Source organism: Trichosurus vulpecula, chromosome 1, assembly GCF_011100635.1.
Source record: "Trichosurus vulpecula isolate mTriVul1 chromosome 1, mTriVul1.pri, whole genome shotgun sequence".
Classification (NCBI taxonomy): Eukaryota; Metazoa; Chordata; class Mammalia; order Diprotodontia; family Phalangeridae; genus Trichosurus; species Trichosurus vulpecula.
In genome coordinates this window covers 349,634,920-349,652,539 of record NC_050573.1, presented here as the reverse complement: position 1 = coordinate 349,652,539, position 17,620 = coordinate 349,634,920, and the positions used below count along the sequence as shown (strand labels likewise).

The window sequence follows — 17,620 nt, the reverse complement described above, 5'->3', positions numbered from 1 at the left end:
TATGTCATAGTAAAAGAATCTTGAGAGACAAAAGACTAAAGCAAAAGGATTTTTTTTTTGGTAGGATGGGGAATTGACCTGTGATTTTATCAGTAGAAGGAACAAGTAGTGCAGAAACTCCCTCTAGTGATTTGTAACAGGACACTGAGAGGTTTTGTATCTTGTCCAGGATCATACAGAGAACATATGCTTGTCTGAGGCAAGACTTAAACTCAAATCTTCTTGACTTGTAGGCTAACTTGCTGCCCTCTACATCATGTTGACTCTGAAATTCATAATTAAATAAAAATGCTATTGGCATAAACCCAGAGAACTTGTGCCTTTGAAAGTTCACATAAAAACTTTTCTCAGCACTTTAATTTTGAGAAGCTGGAATTACTTTTTAAATGGGTTACTATAAATCTTTGTTTTGTGGAAGGATTTGGGGTAAATCATTATTTCATTATTAAAAATAGAATATATTTCCATTGTAGGGATCAGCATAAAATTCAGTGTCATAAAGGGAAGGGGAAAAGCATTCATTAAAATCCTAATTACAATGCACCAGGTATTAGACTAAGCATTTTACAAATATTATTCCATTTGATCCTTACAATCACCACAGGAGCTAGGTACTATTATATTATTATCCCTATTTAACAGTTGAGGTGACGAGACAGATAGAGGTGACTTGCCTAGGGCCGCACAGCTACTAAGTGTCTGAGGTTGGTTTTGAACTCAAGTCTTCCTGATTCCAGGCTACCTATCTGTGTTTGAGACCATCTGGTCAAATCTCTTCATTTTATAGATGAAAAGTCTGAGTGATGTCTTTTTTTTCCTCTTAGAATAATTTCTTTTTAATTATAGATTTAGTAAATAGTAAAATATAGGTTGCCATGAATTTATTTTAGAAAAGAAAGTATGGAAACATATACAGTGTATTGAATGATCTGAAAAGTTAACCTTTGCTTCCATTCAACTTATTATGTAACATTAGATGCCATGATGCTTCAGTTTATGTGATATTTATATGTAAATAAAATTCCTATTAGTCAAGTGATAATTTTAGTGCATTAAGAAATTCACTATTTAAAGGAACTCTAGTAAATAAAATAACAAACAGTTGTATAGCTTTCTTTCTGTCTTTTTTTTAAACATAGAAATAGCTTAAAGAACTATAAAATTAAAATATTGGTCTAAATCTTTAAGTTCCCTTCTGATCTGTTATTAAATACAGTACCCACATTTTACAAATGAGGAAATTGAGGCCCCAAAAGGTTAATTGATTTGCCTAACATAACCACCACTAAAATCCAGGGATATGTAGAGCATTTGAAGGGGGTTAGGGGGAGAGGGGAGGGAATATTGGAGGCTGGACCTGATATTTAAACAGAGTTAGGAATCTCCTGGTGTGAAAACTCCCTCCACAGATCCAGATGAGCAAACTATCTCTAAGTCGTAGTCTTAGGAAGTAACCTGACATACTAACACTTTAAGCTAGTAGGAGTGTAGCCAGAATGGACTTTGTTTTCTTTGAATGACTCAGCTCGCCTCGTTGAGCTTCCCTGGACGCTGGGGCTTGCTCTTCCGGGGCAGGACCAGAGCTTCCTGTGTGATGAGTCGTGGCGCTGGCTGAGGGGAGGTGTGTTAACGTGGTCTACGCTGGGGGAGGGGCCAAGTCAAGAACCAATCGGCCCTGGTCGTTCAGGCGGCGCTTGATGATGTCAAAAACTCTATAAGAGGGGAGAGGACAGCTTGAAGATCCTCCTTTCCTTTTCTGGTTGGAGCCAGAGACACCTACAGCCGAAGCTGAGCTGCCTGCCGGTAGCAGAGCTGACTAGAGGCTAGTGGGTAATCTTCTTACCGTAGAGGGGAAGCATGTATACGATTTTGCCTTATACCATCTCGCTTCTCTGTGGCCTTCTGATTACCCTTGTAAGGCGGACTTATTGGGCCTGGAAGCTTTTGATGAAAATATCAAAATGGGGACGCTGGTTTGTGGGCTTGTTATTTTGGAGTGTAAATACATGCTTTAGTTCTCCTGCCTTCTGCCTAGAGAATTCCTTATATCCTGCGGTTCCGGACCTTTTAGGCACATATGAGATTCTCTTTGAAATCATAAATTCTGCCTTCCTAATATAAGGAGTCAAAGCAGGACTTGAACTCAAGTTTTCTTATTTCCAAATCCAGCCTTCAGTTCACTCTGTGATATTCTCTCTAATTTAATCTTTTAGTAAAAATCATTTTGTAAAGTTAATCATCTCTAGCTACTTTATCTTAACAAACATATTTTTCGACACAAAATTTGTGCTCACTTTCTCTGTCTCTCCCTCTCTTTCTCTCTGTCTCTCCTCTATCTCTCTGTCTCTTTGTGTGTGTGTGTGTGTGTGTGTGTGTCTGTCTGTCTGTCTGTCTGTCTCTGTCTCTCTGTCTATCTCTCTCTCTCTCCCCCTCTCCTACCCTGCCTTGGGTATAACTAAGATCTATATGTACATGACTCTCAGATCTGTATGTCCTACCCTACAGTCTCTTTGAGTCAATCATTTCTAAGTGGATGTTTTGTAGTCATCTCAAATTCAGTGTGTCCAAAACAGAATTCAGTATCTCTTCCCCAAACTCACCCTTTTTCCTCTCCTCTTTCTTTCTGTGAGGGGCATCACAATTATTTGTCACCCAAGTTCACAGCTACTAAATGATCCTTGACTTTTCCTTGTCTCTCACCACCCCCTATACTCCTACCATATACAATCAGTTGCCAGGTCTTATAGCTGTCACCTCTAAAACATTTCACTTGCATTCCCTTTTCTCCACTTTTATAGCTTCTATTCTACTTCAGGCCATCATCAACCACAGCATTTGACAATTATAATAACCTACTTGGTCTGCTTGACTCCAGTCTCTCCCCTTTCCAGTCTACCCTACGTTCCTAGAGCACAGCTCTAACCATGTTATTCCCCTGCTCAAGAAATTATGGTCACTCCCTATTGCCTCTAGGAGCAAAACCAAACTATTTTGTTTGTCATTTAAAGCCCTTCACAATGTGGCTCCAGCCTACCCTTCCAGACTTATTATATATCACTCTCTTTCATGCATTCTCTGTCCCAGCCAAACCAGCCTACCTGTTGCCTCTCATATATGACATTTTCTCACCTCCAGGATGTTCACCATTGTTGGATTGCACTCACACATCACCTCCACCTTGTAGAATCCCCAGCTTCCTTCAAAGCTCAGCTTGAGTACTCTTTATATGTGAAACCTATCATGAGTCCCCCCCCCCACCACCACCCAAAGCTAACGTCCTTACTCTGGAAATTACCACATATGTGTTTTGTTTTTGTATGTATTTTTCTATGCTCATGGTATCCTCCCTCCACACTGTCTGCAACCCAACCCCCACCCCCAAGTCATCTCCTTGAGATCAGGTACTATTTTATTTTTGTCTTTGTATCTCAAAGGGCCTAATATATACTACCATGTTTAATAAATGCTAATTGTTAAATCAATGAGTGAATGTTGCTTAGACATTGTAAATCTATAATGAAAAACCTTGGAATTCACAGAAGCTCAGAGTTTAAAGGGACTTCAGCAAACCCTCAGTCAACAGCATTTATTAAACATCAGCTATGTGCACAGCATTTTTCTAGGCACTTCAGATACAAAGATGAACCAAAATAGATCCCACCCTTAAGGAGCTTCTTTTTCATGATGAGTAGAGGATACAAAGACAAATAGAGATTGCAGAGATTTACAAAAAAACTTGATTATTCAGTTAAGAATTAGTTATGATATTGAAGAAACTGGGCACATTTCTTGACATAACTTGACATAGTAATATTAACAAACACCCCAGGCTCTAGGGAAGAATGTATAACATGTATAGTCAAATACTTGGGGAAAATAGCATAAGATTTTATATTTGCTGATTATCTTTCTCAAGAAAACTCTAACTTGTTCAATTGAAGGAAGATCCAACATAATATATATGTGAATTTTTCCATAAAATTGTGTTTGTCAGGAATATCTTAGTCTCACTTAGATTTCCAAGTATTCTTTGAAGTTTGAAGATGTGGCTTCTAGAAAAAAATTTAATTCATTATTTCTGACAGTGAGAACTTTAGGTAGACTATGTTCCTGCACCAATAATTTTGTGGGTTTTGGGGAGGTTTTAAAGAAAAAAAACAGATAAAAAATCCAGGACACAAAGTTCACATGTAAAATGCCAAACCATCAGTCTGAGAGAGGGAAAAATAGGATCAAATTGATTTATCATCTTGACAGCCAAAACAATCTTTTTTATTTCTTTTCTGCTTCTAATCAGATTGTAAGGTCCTTGAAGGCTGGAACTGTTTCTTATTCATCTAAGGTTAAAGAAAAGATCATTTCTGACTAAAGAAATCAGGGAAAACTTCATGAAGAAGAGGAGGATAGTGAAATAGGATAAGACTTTCAACATGCAAAAATGAGAAAGGTCTTTCAGGGTGAAGGTAGTAAGTAAAAAGAATAATTGGATACTAAAACTGGAATGGAATTAGAGAGATCACCTAGTTCAATCCCCCAAAGCATGAACCCTATTTACAACATCACCTACAAGCCAGACAGCAGAAAGTATAGAATGGAGGGAATGAGTACTCCCAGTCAGTCTGAACAAAGATTATGTAATGTGGAGTATGATACCATCAGTTTGGCAAGGGAGGGAGACAAATTGTGAAATCTAAACTACAATTTAAGTTTGATTCGTAGGCAGTAGAAGAGCACTGAAGAGTTCTAAAGAGAGTGGTGACATGATAAAATTTGTATGTGACAAAAAATCTTGTAATATGAATGGCAAAAGAGAAGTGACAAGACTCAAAATAGAGTGACCAATTGAGGTGGAAATGTCAGTAGAAAGTCCAGGTAGAGATGTTAAGCAGGCAATTATAAATGTACGTTGAAGGCTCTGGAGAAAGTCAAGGCTAGAGATTTGGAACTGGGATCCAGTCAAATAGTGGTGATAATTGAAGCCACAAAAGTACATAAGACTGACAAAGTAAGAAAAAAAGGGGAAGAGGGCAGATCCTTGGGTAATATCTATGTTAAGAGATGAAGAAAAAAAAACTATTGAAAGAAACAAAACAGGAATGGCTAGAAAGATAGGAGGAGAACCAGAGAGTATGATTTTGCATGAGTTAAGGAAGTTACTGCAAGAAAGAATGACTGGCTTTTCAAACGCTAAAGAAGAGTCAAGGAGAATTAGAAATAAGGCAATACTATTAGACTTTTCAATAATGAGGCAATTGGTGATCTTTGAGATATCAACTTCAGTGACATGGTAGGAGACAAAAGTAAGATTGCATGACTTAAGGGATAAGTTGATGGTATGAAAGTGGAGGCAGTGAATATAGACTATTTTTTTCCATACATTTGGTATTGAAAAACAACATGGAATTGGAATGGCAGCTAAATAGCACTGAAGGGTTTCTTTTTTTAATTTTTAAAACTAGTTATACATGAACATGTTTATAAGCAGATGGGAAGGTTGCAGGAGAGGAAGATACTGAGAATGTGTGTCATGGAAGAGATGAGTAGGCATGGAGTCAAAGGCACAAAAGGAATAGGTAGTAGAAACATTCATTCAGTCATCCATCCTCTTTCTCTCACCCCACCTCCATACCCAACTGGCTTACAAAGGGCACGATAAAATAATCCAGAAAGAGTCTCAAATAGGAGTAAAGGTGGACTGGGGAAAGAATAGGGGTAATCTAGATAGTAATTAAAGTTAGGGAGGAGGTATTTAGGGGCACGCAGTGGGTCTCTACTTCAGTAATAGTGAATATAGGGGATGAGGAAATCAGAAGGCCAGGAGGTAGAACAGGAACTTTGGCAGTTGAGGAAAGCAATTAAGTAATAATTTAGCTAATGGAGGAGCTTAGAGAATTAATTGTCTCCAAAGTTCTCTGGCTGAGGAGTGTCCTGGTCATCTGACTCCTTGACTGCTTTCCTCAGCTTTCCCTTTCTTCAGTACTCATGGTTGGTTGGTTGGTTGTCTGTTTGGTTGGTTGATTTACTCTCCTATTACAGAACTCCCTTGAAGTTCAAGATGCCTCAGTAAGCATGTCAACCTATCACAGAGCTTCTCTGAGCCTTGATGAACTTTGTACTTTAAATCTTCTTGATAGCCTGACTCTCTTAACTTCCTTCCTCAAAAAAGTATCTATTTCTGGAGGGTTGCATTTGGTAATATCCCTTTAAAGCAACAGGATCAATTCTATAGGTTTCTCGTGGTCCACCCTTCCTCCCATCCTCCTGTTTGCTGCCTGAGTGACCTGCCACTAGCTGATGACCTGGTATTTTTTTCCCTTGAAGCTGACTTTATTTTCTTTGTTTTTGTTTTGTCTTGTTTTGTTTTTGAAGCAAAGAGATTAATCTCTTTAAGGATTGTGGGTTGTCTCTTCTAAAGCAACCAAATTTTTTTCTGGATCTTTTTTTTGTTTTTGAAGTTGAACCTCCAGGAAAAGAGGAATTACTGATTTCTGAAACCAGTTGTGGTTCGGTTTCTGAGCCTCTTGATTCTCTTGAATGATAGTGTCATTTAGATAGCCTAAAACAGTACTGCATGTTTGCAATCATACTTGTTCACTAGTTGTGTTTTAGTGTTTTTGCCCACTTCCAGTAATTTTGGGGCAAGTAGTTTATATCTATTTTAGCCCTTAGAATGCTTTCAAGAGGATGGAGAGAATAAGCACTACATAGCACCCACTATGAGCCATGCACTATGCTAATCACTTTAACACAAATGTTATATCATTTGTTCCTCACAACCATCTTGAGTGGCAGGTCCTGTTATTGTCTTCCTCATTTGACAGTTGAGGAAACTGAGGCAAACAGAGGGTAAGTGACTTGCTCAGAGTCACAAAGCTAGCAGATATCTGAAGTTGGATTTAAACTCAAGTCTTCCTGACTGCCGGCCCAGTGCTCTATCCCTCTGCCACCAGCCGCCCCTTTCAAAGACAACACTAAGTATTTGAATCAAGCAAGACACCTTAGACTTTCATATACCTAGAAAAATAACTAACTAGCTTTTGCTCTTGGACAAATCTCTGAATTTCACTGTGCCACAGTTTCTTTATCTGTCTCATGAGGGTTGAATTGGATCATTGGATGAAGTTCCTTCAGCTCTCTCTTTAAAAAATTACGTTATCAGCTAACTCTTATCACAATCATTGTTATAAAGTTTATAATATTGAAAAGTATTATAGTTACATATTCAAGAGTCATAACAGTCATGTAATCATAGAATATCAGAATTGGAATAAACTTCAGAAGTCACCTAAGTCTATCTATCCCATCGAAGTATCCAGTCTCCAGATTTTAGAGATGACAAAATTGAGGCACAGAGGGCCTGATTTGGTTAAGGTCACACATGGTGGCAAAGCCCAGACTAATACTCTAAGGTCTCCTGGATCCCAGTCCAATGCTCTTTCCATTGCTTCAATCTGCTTGTTGTTTTTAAATTCTGGATAACAGTTCTGTGTCAAGCTTTTATTTGTTTTTTTAAATCTCAGACTTCCTAAAACATCTTCCAGAAGTCATTGCATTTTTGCATAGTCATTGCATAGTCTTGTTGTCCCCAACATCAGACATTCAATTTGTTGAAAAGTATGAAAATATAAAATCACCAAGTTTTTCACCCATAGGGTTGAACATATTGCCCACCTTATAGGTTCATCTCTGAATGATGCACAGTCAGTTGGCTCCATGGCTCATGGCTATATTAATATAATGGAGGTGGGTGACTTATAAGCCCCTAAAGTAAACCAAGATGGTGTTCTGAGAGTTTGCATGTCCCCTTTTTGATCCTGAAGCATTCAGGCTCCCTGTTAGCATTCAGGGAATGAATAGCCACCCCAAAAAGACATGGGAGCTGTTAATTCATGATGCTGACTGAAATTGGGGATAGGGATTATTTTTACCTGGGTTTGTAAAGGAGGGTTTCAAGTTGGGAACAGGAACCTGTACCTTTAAGAGAACATGAATCTGTTTGATTAGCTGTTGTTATTGGGCCTTGTCAAATTCAAAGGGAAAAAGCTTCACATTAAAACAAAGGAAAGCAATTCTATTATGCCAATTCGGCTCTTGATTATTATTATAAATTATACTATTCCCCTGACCTGTTGCTTGATTAATTAATTGAGTTTGTCATAGTACAATGTATATTCCTACAAATGCTTATATGAACCATTACTAGTTCATGTTGTTTCTACTTGTTGAAGAGCCTACCACTGGTATGGTCAGTGTTGCTTTTGTTGTCCAGTTGTGTCTAGCTCTTCTTGACCTCGTTTGGGGTTTTCTTGGCAAAGATACTGAAGTGGTTTGCCATTTCCTTCTCTACTTCATTTTACAGATGGGAAAACCAAGGCAAATAGAGTTAAGTGACTTGCTCAGGTCACACAGCTAATAAGTGTCTGAGGCCAGATTTGAACCTAGGAAGATGAGTCTTCTTGACTCCATGCCCAGCACTCTATCCACTTTGCAACCTGACTGCCCAATGATCAATGTAACATTCAGCTATTGAAACACCATGGTTAGGGTGGCATGGCATGTTATTTCAGAGAATAAAATATAAGTATTTTATGAGCATACTCTGTCATTCTAAACAGAGACATCTAAACTAGCTCTCAGTAAATGAGCAGGGTAGAGTCCTAAGGCAATTGCCTGCTTACTATACACAGAACTTGGTATTCCACCTCCTATCCCTATAATGTCTAAAATACAGTCCCTCCTCACATCTGTTATTTTAAAATCAGTAGCTTCCTTCAAGACTCCACTAAGGTGCTGACCCTATGGGAAGCCTTTCCTTATTCCCCCAAATTATTAGTGTTATCTCCTTCCTTAAATCATACTGTATCCACTTTTTTCTGTTTAAATATTGTATCTCCCCACTAGGATGTAAATTCCTTGAGGGAAGGAACTGTTTTACTCTGTCCTAGTATCACCTGACTTAAAAATAGAATAGGTATTTCATAAATCTTTAATGTATGCAATGGAATTGAATTATGATATAGTAGCTTGGAAAGAAGAGGACCTCCTTATTCTGAAGCAGATTTATATTTAATAAAGTAGAACAAAACTTCCCCCTCTAGATGAAGAAGAGGGTGATGATGATGATTATAAGAACTTACTTTTTATGGCTTTTTATAGTTACCAAAGCACTTATTCGATTCCCACAATAACTGTCAGGTAGTTCGTGTAAATATTGCTTTTTCTATTTTGTAGCTGAGTAAGGCAACATTTGGTAAAGTTAAAAGTGACAAGATCATGTGATGGAAGATCTATAGCCCTGATGAAAACCCAGACTACAAGTCAATATAGCAGCATATTTCAAAAGTATTAGTGATTCTAGTAATTTGTCTCAGTGACAAGTTTGTGAAATTGATCGTTAGGAAATAAGCAGTGGTTTTAAAGAACCATTTCATAGGACAGTATAAAAAGAGCTAACTGTTAAATGAAAGTAAAAAGAACAGTTTTGTGAGGCTTTGTGGTTTAAAACACACAAACAAACCAATAGGTTTGGTGTATAGCAGAACAGTAAGACAGAAGATAAAACCACAGTCTTGTATTTACATTTGTGTGTAGTAGATGAATTTTGATATCGAATCAGTTTATAATAGACTCTGTATCCTGATGGCTAAATTGACTGAAGCTTCAGTGTCGTAGCTCTATCTTCATCATTTCATTCAGAGAAGAAAGAGTAATAAAGAGATGTTTGTTTATCTGTTTGACTTTTTTGTTAAACAATTGATACTTTCACAAAGAATAAGTCAAGATATCTATTCTTACCACAAATGACAGTATTCTTAGATGTTTTTGATACTCATCATTTTGAAAAGGTCCTTTTATTAATAACATTTCTAAATATACTATTCCAAAATTATTTCAGTATTATTAAAAATAATTATATAGATTGCCTTAAATCTCCATTTTTGTACCTCAATGAAATTCTTAATATTTTCCCTGACATTTAATGTCTAAATTGGGTCTACATTGCATTGTAAAAATTACATTTGCAAATATTTAATGGAAGAACTCAGACCATGCTAATATTTAATTTTATTTATCTGTTTAACTATACATATCACCTTGTCACAATGTGGTTTAGGAAAAATTAACCCGCACTTAGACTCAAGAGATGAGTTCCAGTCCCAGCCTTGTCACTTCATAGCTTTATGACCACAGACAAAATATCTAAATTCTTTCAGCCTCATTTCCTTCATCTGTGAAATGGGACTATTACATATTTTCCCCATAACCTACTTCACAGATTTTCTATGAATCAATCAGTCAACAAATCAACAAGCTTTATTAAATTACTATGTTCCAGAAACTGTGTTAAGCAGTGGAGATGCAAAGAACAGCAAAACAAAACAAACAAACAAAAAAAGCCCAGTATCTACACTCGAGGAGCCTACATTTTAATGGGAGAGAAAGCATCTAAATAACTAGGTATATATAAGCTATATAAAGAGTAGATAGATGGTAATCTGAAAAGGAAAGTCAGTAACATCTGTGGGAACCTGGAAAGGCCCTCCAAGAGAAAGCTGAAACTTAAAGGAAAAAAAAAAAACTAAAGTAAGAGGACCAAGTATTACAGGCAAAGGGGACAATGGGGGAAAAAGACACTGATATGGAAGATGGAGTGCCATGTCTGGGGAATAGCAGTTAGGCTGGGGGAGGAGCTGCAAGGAAAGGAGTCGAGTGTAAGGAGACTGCCAAGGGAAGAAGGGGCCATGTTGTAAAGAACTTTAAATGACAAACAAGGTCTTTATTTGATTCTGCAGGTAATAGGAAACCACTGAGCCCACCAAACAGGAGACCTGGGCTTTAGAAAAGTCATCTTGGCAACTGAATAGGATGGATTATAGTAAGGACATAGAGAACCCTAAAGACTCAACTAAGAAGTAATCGAAACAATGAATATCCTAAGTAAAGCAACTCCTTCCTTGCAAATCATGAGTTTTTCTATATATTACCGATAAAATCGAGCAGAAAGAGAGAAATCTCATTCAAAATACAGAATTTTTATACAAAATATATATTTAAAAGTCTGCCTACCAAGACACACATAGGAAATACATGAATACAGCTATAAAATACTCCTTAGAGAAATAAAAAGAGACCTAAATATTAATTGCTCATGGTAGGATGAATAAATATGACAATGTAAAGTAAACATTTACTTTTTTAAGTAATAAAGGAGATATGACAACAAAGTAAAAGTAATAATGATACTTAATTTACTTACTAATTTCCATACCAATCAGAATATCAAAGAATTACTTTATGGAGCTAGAAAAAATAATAACTACATTTTGGGAGAGGAAGAAATTCTCAAGATTCTCAAGAGAATTTTTTTTAAATGGGATGAAGGAAGCCAAGCAATACCAGGTCTCAAGTTATATTACATAGCAATAATCATCAAAGCATTTGATAGTGGCTAAAAAGCAGGGGGGGAAATCAATGGAACAGATTAGGTACATAACATATGGAAGCAAATGAGCATAGTTACATAAAGTTTGATAAACTCAAAGACCATAAATGCCAGGCTGAGGACACATTATTTGGAAAACAAAAATGACAACAAAAAAGTCTGGGAAAATTAGAAAGCAGACTGGCAAAAACTGGATTTAGTCCAAGTTCTCATATCACTTGTTACTGTTGCTTTCAGTTATGTCTGACTCTTCATTTGGAGTTTTCTTGATAAAGATATTAGAGTGATTTGTCATTTCCTTCTCCAGCTCATTTTACAGATGAGAACTGAGAGGCTTACCCAGGGCAATGCAGCTAGTAAGCATCAGAGGCATTATACTACAATACATTCTAAATGGATACATGGCCTAGATTGAAAAGATTATATCCTAAGCAAATTAGAGGAACAAAAAAGAAAAAAATCATTTGTAGTTAGGGTTTGGTGAAGAATTCATTACCAGATAAAGCATAGAAATGATCATAGAAAATAAAATGGACAATTTTGATTACACAAAACTGAAAAACTTTTGCACAAAGTTAGTGCAGTTACAATTAGAAGGGAAAGAATTAACAGGAGGAAAAATCTTTGCAGCAAATTTCTCTGATAAAAGATACGATATCCAAAATGTATAAGGAACTGATTTGCCAACAGATTAATTGCCAATGGATATGAACAGGCAATTTTTAAAGATACAAACTATCAATAGCCATATTTTTAAATGCTCCAAATAATTAAAAATTATGCAAATAAAAACACCTCTCAAGCTCTGCCTCACATCTATTAGACTGGCAGAGAGAGAGACAGAGAGACAGAGAGAGAGAGAAAGGAAGGAAGGAAGGAAGATTATAATTGTTGGAGAGGCTGTAGAAGATAGGCACAGAGCTATAAACTGGTTATTTGAAAAGCAATTTGGAACTTTGCCCAAAAAGTCACTAAATTGTGCTTATCCCCTGACCACTCTGTTGAACTTATTATATACTTTTTAAAAAAGCAAGTTGTGCAGAATAGATTTCGTATATGATACACTTTTTTCCATTCTACTTTGAAAATGTTCTCTCTTTCGGTGTTCATTAAATTCAAAATAAAAAATTAAATCTAATTTTTAAAAAAGTGATTGCAATAATCAGAGTGAGAAAAATTATTATTTCCAAAAAGAATAATTTCCAATAATAATTCCAATTATTATTTCTATTGTTAATAATAAATGGCCCAATACAATAGTTTTTAAATGTTGTTAGCAGATAGCATTATAAATTGTAAATAATAAAGGAAGTATGGCAGAAAAAAATGATAAAAGGGTATGGCATAATAGCAATATTTTACTTCTCTATGCCTCTTTTATGTATTTGAATCACTTCAACATCTGTGATCTCATTTGATTTCACCAAAAAACACTCTAAATGCTTATGAATGATATCATTACCCTTATTTGACAGATAAAAATACTGAGACACAAGGCTTGTCCAAGGTTCCACAACTAGGGAAAAAATAAGACTAGAACTAAGACTTCTAACCCCTCGCAGCTCTTTCTACTAGCTCCATAGAAAAGAGAGAGAGATGGATTCAGCTGTGAATTCAACAAGTAAACAAATCTTCAAACATTGGAAGTTCCTGTAGTTGGCATTTTATTAACATGTGTCCAGAGTATAGGCATGTTAGGCTGCTAGGTAGTGGGATGGACAGAGCACTGTACTTGTATTTAGGAAGACCCAGCTTCACATTCTGCCCCAGCCACTCACTAGCTATGTGACCTTATGCAAGTTGCTTAACTTCTCACCCTCTGTTCCTCCTCTGTAAAACAGGAATAAAAACCATACAGTGCAGGATTAAATGGTGTAGCTAGATGGTACAGCGGATAGAGTACTGGGCCTAGAGTCAGGAAGAACTGAATTCAAGCGTGGCCTCAGATACTTAATAACTGTGTGACCCTGGGCAAGTCACTTGACCCTATTTGGTTCAATTTCCTCATTTGTAAGATCAGCCAGAGAAGGAAATGACAAACCACTCCAGTATCTCTGCCAAGAAAACCCCCAAAGGGATCACAAAATTATTAAAAGAAAGTTTATGATATTGTCAAAGTGTACTGAAGTTTATGACCACTAAGTTATTCTTTTGGGGGGGCAGAAGACAGTTTCTGTTATAAATCCTCTTGGAACATGTTATGTTCCTGAGTTGACTTTATTTTGAAAAGGGAAACTTTTGCCAGTGCTAAATTGGAGTTGTTACAGAAGTGGTTTTTCCTTGCAATAGGGAGAACCAAAAAGTGGAGATGGCCCCAAGTCTGGGGGTTCTCCATTTTCCCTCATGTACAGAAGTATAAGGATCTTCCATGCCTCATTTCTCCCAATTTATCCCTAATCTGTTTGGAGTCAGAGTGGCATGGCTCCAACAAAGCTGGTTCACAAAGCAAGATAGAGATTTGATTCTTTACAGTATTTGGAAGGTGAAAAGTCAGCTTCAAGAGAGGGTTGGGATTCTCCAGTGCCTCTTATTAATAGTATGATCCTTTGGGGGTCTCTATTAAAGTGAAAAAGAAATTGAGTTTCTGTAACCAAAGAGAATATTTTAATAGTTCATCCCCAGAGGAACTAATTCCTTGATATTTCTAGCCCAAAAGATGGAACAGTCTCTGGAGGATTAGACTTCTGTTTGATTACTAAATTTCCCCATGATATCAGAAAATCACACTCAAAAAAAGTTTTCAGGATCTTTAAAATTTGAATATGAACTCAGGACACAGTTTATTCTCTCCCTACTCCCACTTACCCTTCCTTTCCTCATCAAAATCATAAATCAAAGGTGTCAAGAATGAGGCCCATGGACCACAACACTCCTGAATGCAGCCTGCACCAGATTAAAATATAATTGAGAAATATTTAACAAAATAAATAAAAATACAATAAAATGTGGATAACACTACATTTTAAAACTAAGTCAATATTTGAACCATGGGGTCCTTAAGTATGATTTAGTGGCCTCTGTTTTTATTTGAATTTGATACCATTGTCTTAAATAATTGGTACATAATTGAATATTCCTTTTCATATCATACTTAAGCTAATTGCTCTGATTTTCAGGGTTATATTCTGGATGAGAAATCTCCTGTTGTTTCCAATGGATGTTAAGCTACACATATTTAGACATTAGAAATCACCTGAGGTGTGCATAGTGTGCCACACACACACACACACACACACACACACACACACACACAATGTATTTATATGTGAAAATAGCAATCAAACTAAAATGAAATCTCTCTCTCTCTCTCTCTCTCTCTCTCTCTCTCTCTCTCTCTCTCTCTCTCATACAGGGCCGAATCTGTAGAAAAGCTGGCAAATCAAAAAAATCCTTCAGTCGCAAGGAAGCGGAAGCAACGTTTAAGAGTTTGGTGAAGACTCACGAAAAGTATGGTTGGGTCACCCCTCCGGTCTCTGATGGCTGATATTTGCAACCCTTGCATTAGACGCTTAAAAAACAAAACACACAAATACTATGACATCTCCTCCTCAGTGCTGTACATCCACTCATCCTTTTCTACGTCAGCTTCTGTTAGATACTGTACCATGAATGTCAAGGAGACATTTAAGTTATTTATGAACAGATTGTTTACAGAAAGAGAAAGAGGGAGGGAGAGAGTTGGGTAGAAAAAATACTGTTTAGGATTATGTTTCAATAATAAATGGTCATCTTGAAGTCACTTTAGAGCGAATGTTGAGACGCTGTCATTTCCCTTCATTCACCTTCTCCACCCCCTACCCCCATACAGTTCATGTTGTCTTCACCTTCTTGCCATGACAGCTGCACCAAAGAGTAGAGATGGAAAATCTGTCCATTTCTGCTCAGTCCATTTCAATGTAAATGAAGCTGTTCATCTTTAATAGGGAAGCAGTGCATCGCAGATACATGTTTGCTGTGCTGTTTAACTTCATTTCGTTTTCTAGCAAATCAATGTAACTTGAAGATTTGTCTTTATGTGGAGCTATGGTCTGCTGTGACTAAATTTAGACCTCATTTGTGATCTCTCTGATCTTTTGCCTCATAGGAAAAAAAAATTCTGACGTTGCCAGGTTCTTATGGTACAAGTTCATTGCCCACTTGGTCAAAATGTACTCTATGCTGATTTTGTGGTATGCTTTTATTCACAGACAAAACGAGAAAAGACTGGTGAGATTTTCAATAAAAAGAGCAACCCTACTCCAGGACGGGATTCAAAGTAATTAATTGATAGTGGAATAAGAATAGGGTTTTTTTCTTTTACTTGTGTAATGCAGTGTTGCTATGATAGCACATTTGTTTGTTTGCCTGTCAGCTTTCAAGTGGCAAACCATACACAAAAAAGTATGTCAATTTATGTTCACAAAAGTTAATATGACATTTTAAATATGTGCCAGTGGATGTGAAAGTCAGAACTTCAAAAAAAAGTAAAATAAGTGAATTGTAAGATGATTTGCATGGCTGGATTTTTTTTAACCGAATAGTCATTGTATGTACTTTGATCCCAATATGTGAGAGAACCCACTGCTGTATATAAATGTCCTGTTATTTAATCTTTGGGATTTCATTTTTCTCTTCTGTTAATGACTTAGAACTTTCTTTTAAAAAAAATCCAAGAAAGCAAGAAATAATGTTTATATTGATCTGTGAAAAGAGGTTAAAAATGGTAATTCCAAATGGAAAATATTATTGGACACATTTTAAATAAAATCACCCATACCTGTTACACTGTTTCAAGAATTCAATCATTTGTGGATACTCTTCCATTTAAAATATTTACCCTATCAGCATTTTTATTCCTAATACCAGAAATACTTATTGATTATAACAGGTAGTCCTATCAAAAAGACATTGTTGAAATGATCCCAGCCTATGCATTTAAGCCAGTGCTTCTGATCAAATTCTCTAAAAAATTGCCCATTGCATTTTTATTATGGGTTGGAAGGTTGGGGGTAGGGAATCCTTTTTAGTAATTATTTATGATGCTTCAGGCATGTTTGGCTGGTGAGGAGCTCATTTATGCAGTCTAAGAATTTTGAAGTTCATAGAGATAGTGCTGCAAAGAACAGATGGTTATGAGCTACCCAGTGTGGCTTGGTGACAAACAAAATTCAGTCTTTGCATTCAGGTGGTCACATGTTAGCTACTGCTGTTTTTGCTTTTTAAAAGCTCAAAATTTTCTCATTAAAAGTAAATTCACCATCTTATTTCATCAAGCCAAAAGTGACTATCTTGAGTGTTGTCAAAAGTATTAACTATTCTACTTCCACTAGGGAGAGAGGAAATTTGCCCTGTTCAGTTTTTTGTTCAAAAGCACTTGCTTCTTGTAAGATAGGTACGAAAGTATATTGTAATGAATTTAAAGGAAGTCACATTTGATCCTCTGGAGTGGAATTCTCTGTTTGGAAAGTGCAATTTAGGGGGTGGCATTTGAGTTGTTAGAAAATGAAGACTAGTTCATCATGATGGAATTACTTTATATTAGATTTTTGTTTTAAAGAATCTGTAAGATATAAATAAGTTTGCCAAGAACTTTTTACTATAGATTTGTGGTTTCACTAGTATAAAGAGCTCCCAAAGAGGAAAATCCCTCTACCAATCCAGATTGACAACTATCTTGTAACCTATAGTCTTAGAGAGTTGCCTGGGGTCCTAAGAAGTTAAGTGACTTGACCAGGATCACACAGCCAGTATGTATCAGAGTCAGGACTTGAACCCACATCTTCTTGAGTAGAGGTCTGCTCTCTATCCACTGCACCATGCTGCCTTTCTTGCTTAGGGATTATCCCCTAAAATACAATGATAAACTTTTTTGGGTTCTTTCCCCTTGGTTTCCTCTCAGTATTTCAAATTTTTAAGATGAAAAATAACCATTCTTCATGAAAGCTGTGACCTAATGCAAGATTCCAAGGCTTTATTTAAAAAAACAAAAACTGAACATGAGAATTCTGTGATGTTCACCAATTACTTTGCTTTAAAAATATTATCAGTTCTTCAAACTTATTGTTTGAGGTACAAAACTTCCAACTGAGTGTTATAGAAATGATGAGACAATAAGAGTTGTAACCCAAGAGTTTGATCGTTATCTTTAACAATGTTTATCCAATAATCATGTATGTAAAATGGGAAATATGCTTGATT

The 17,620-nt window shown here is 36.4% G+C and overlaps 1 protein-coding gene across 1 annotated transcript in view; it reads left to right on the top strand.

The window, feature by feature from the left end:
* The window catches only part of UBE2QL1 (ubiquitin conjugating enzyme E2 Q family like 1), a 60,394-nt gene extending 43,268 nt beyond the window's left edge, over positions 1-17,126 (top strand). Inside the window, exon 2 of the mRNA XM_036749939.1 lies at positions 14,796-17,126. Within this exon, the coding sequence (XP_036605834.1) occupies positions 14,796-14,927 (132 nt within the window). The 3' untranslated portion in view covers positions 14,928-17,126. The remainder of the gene's footprint in view (positions 1-14,795) is intronic.
* Positions 17,127-17,620: the final 494 nt, after the last annotated feature.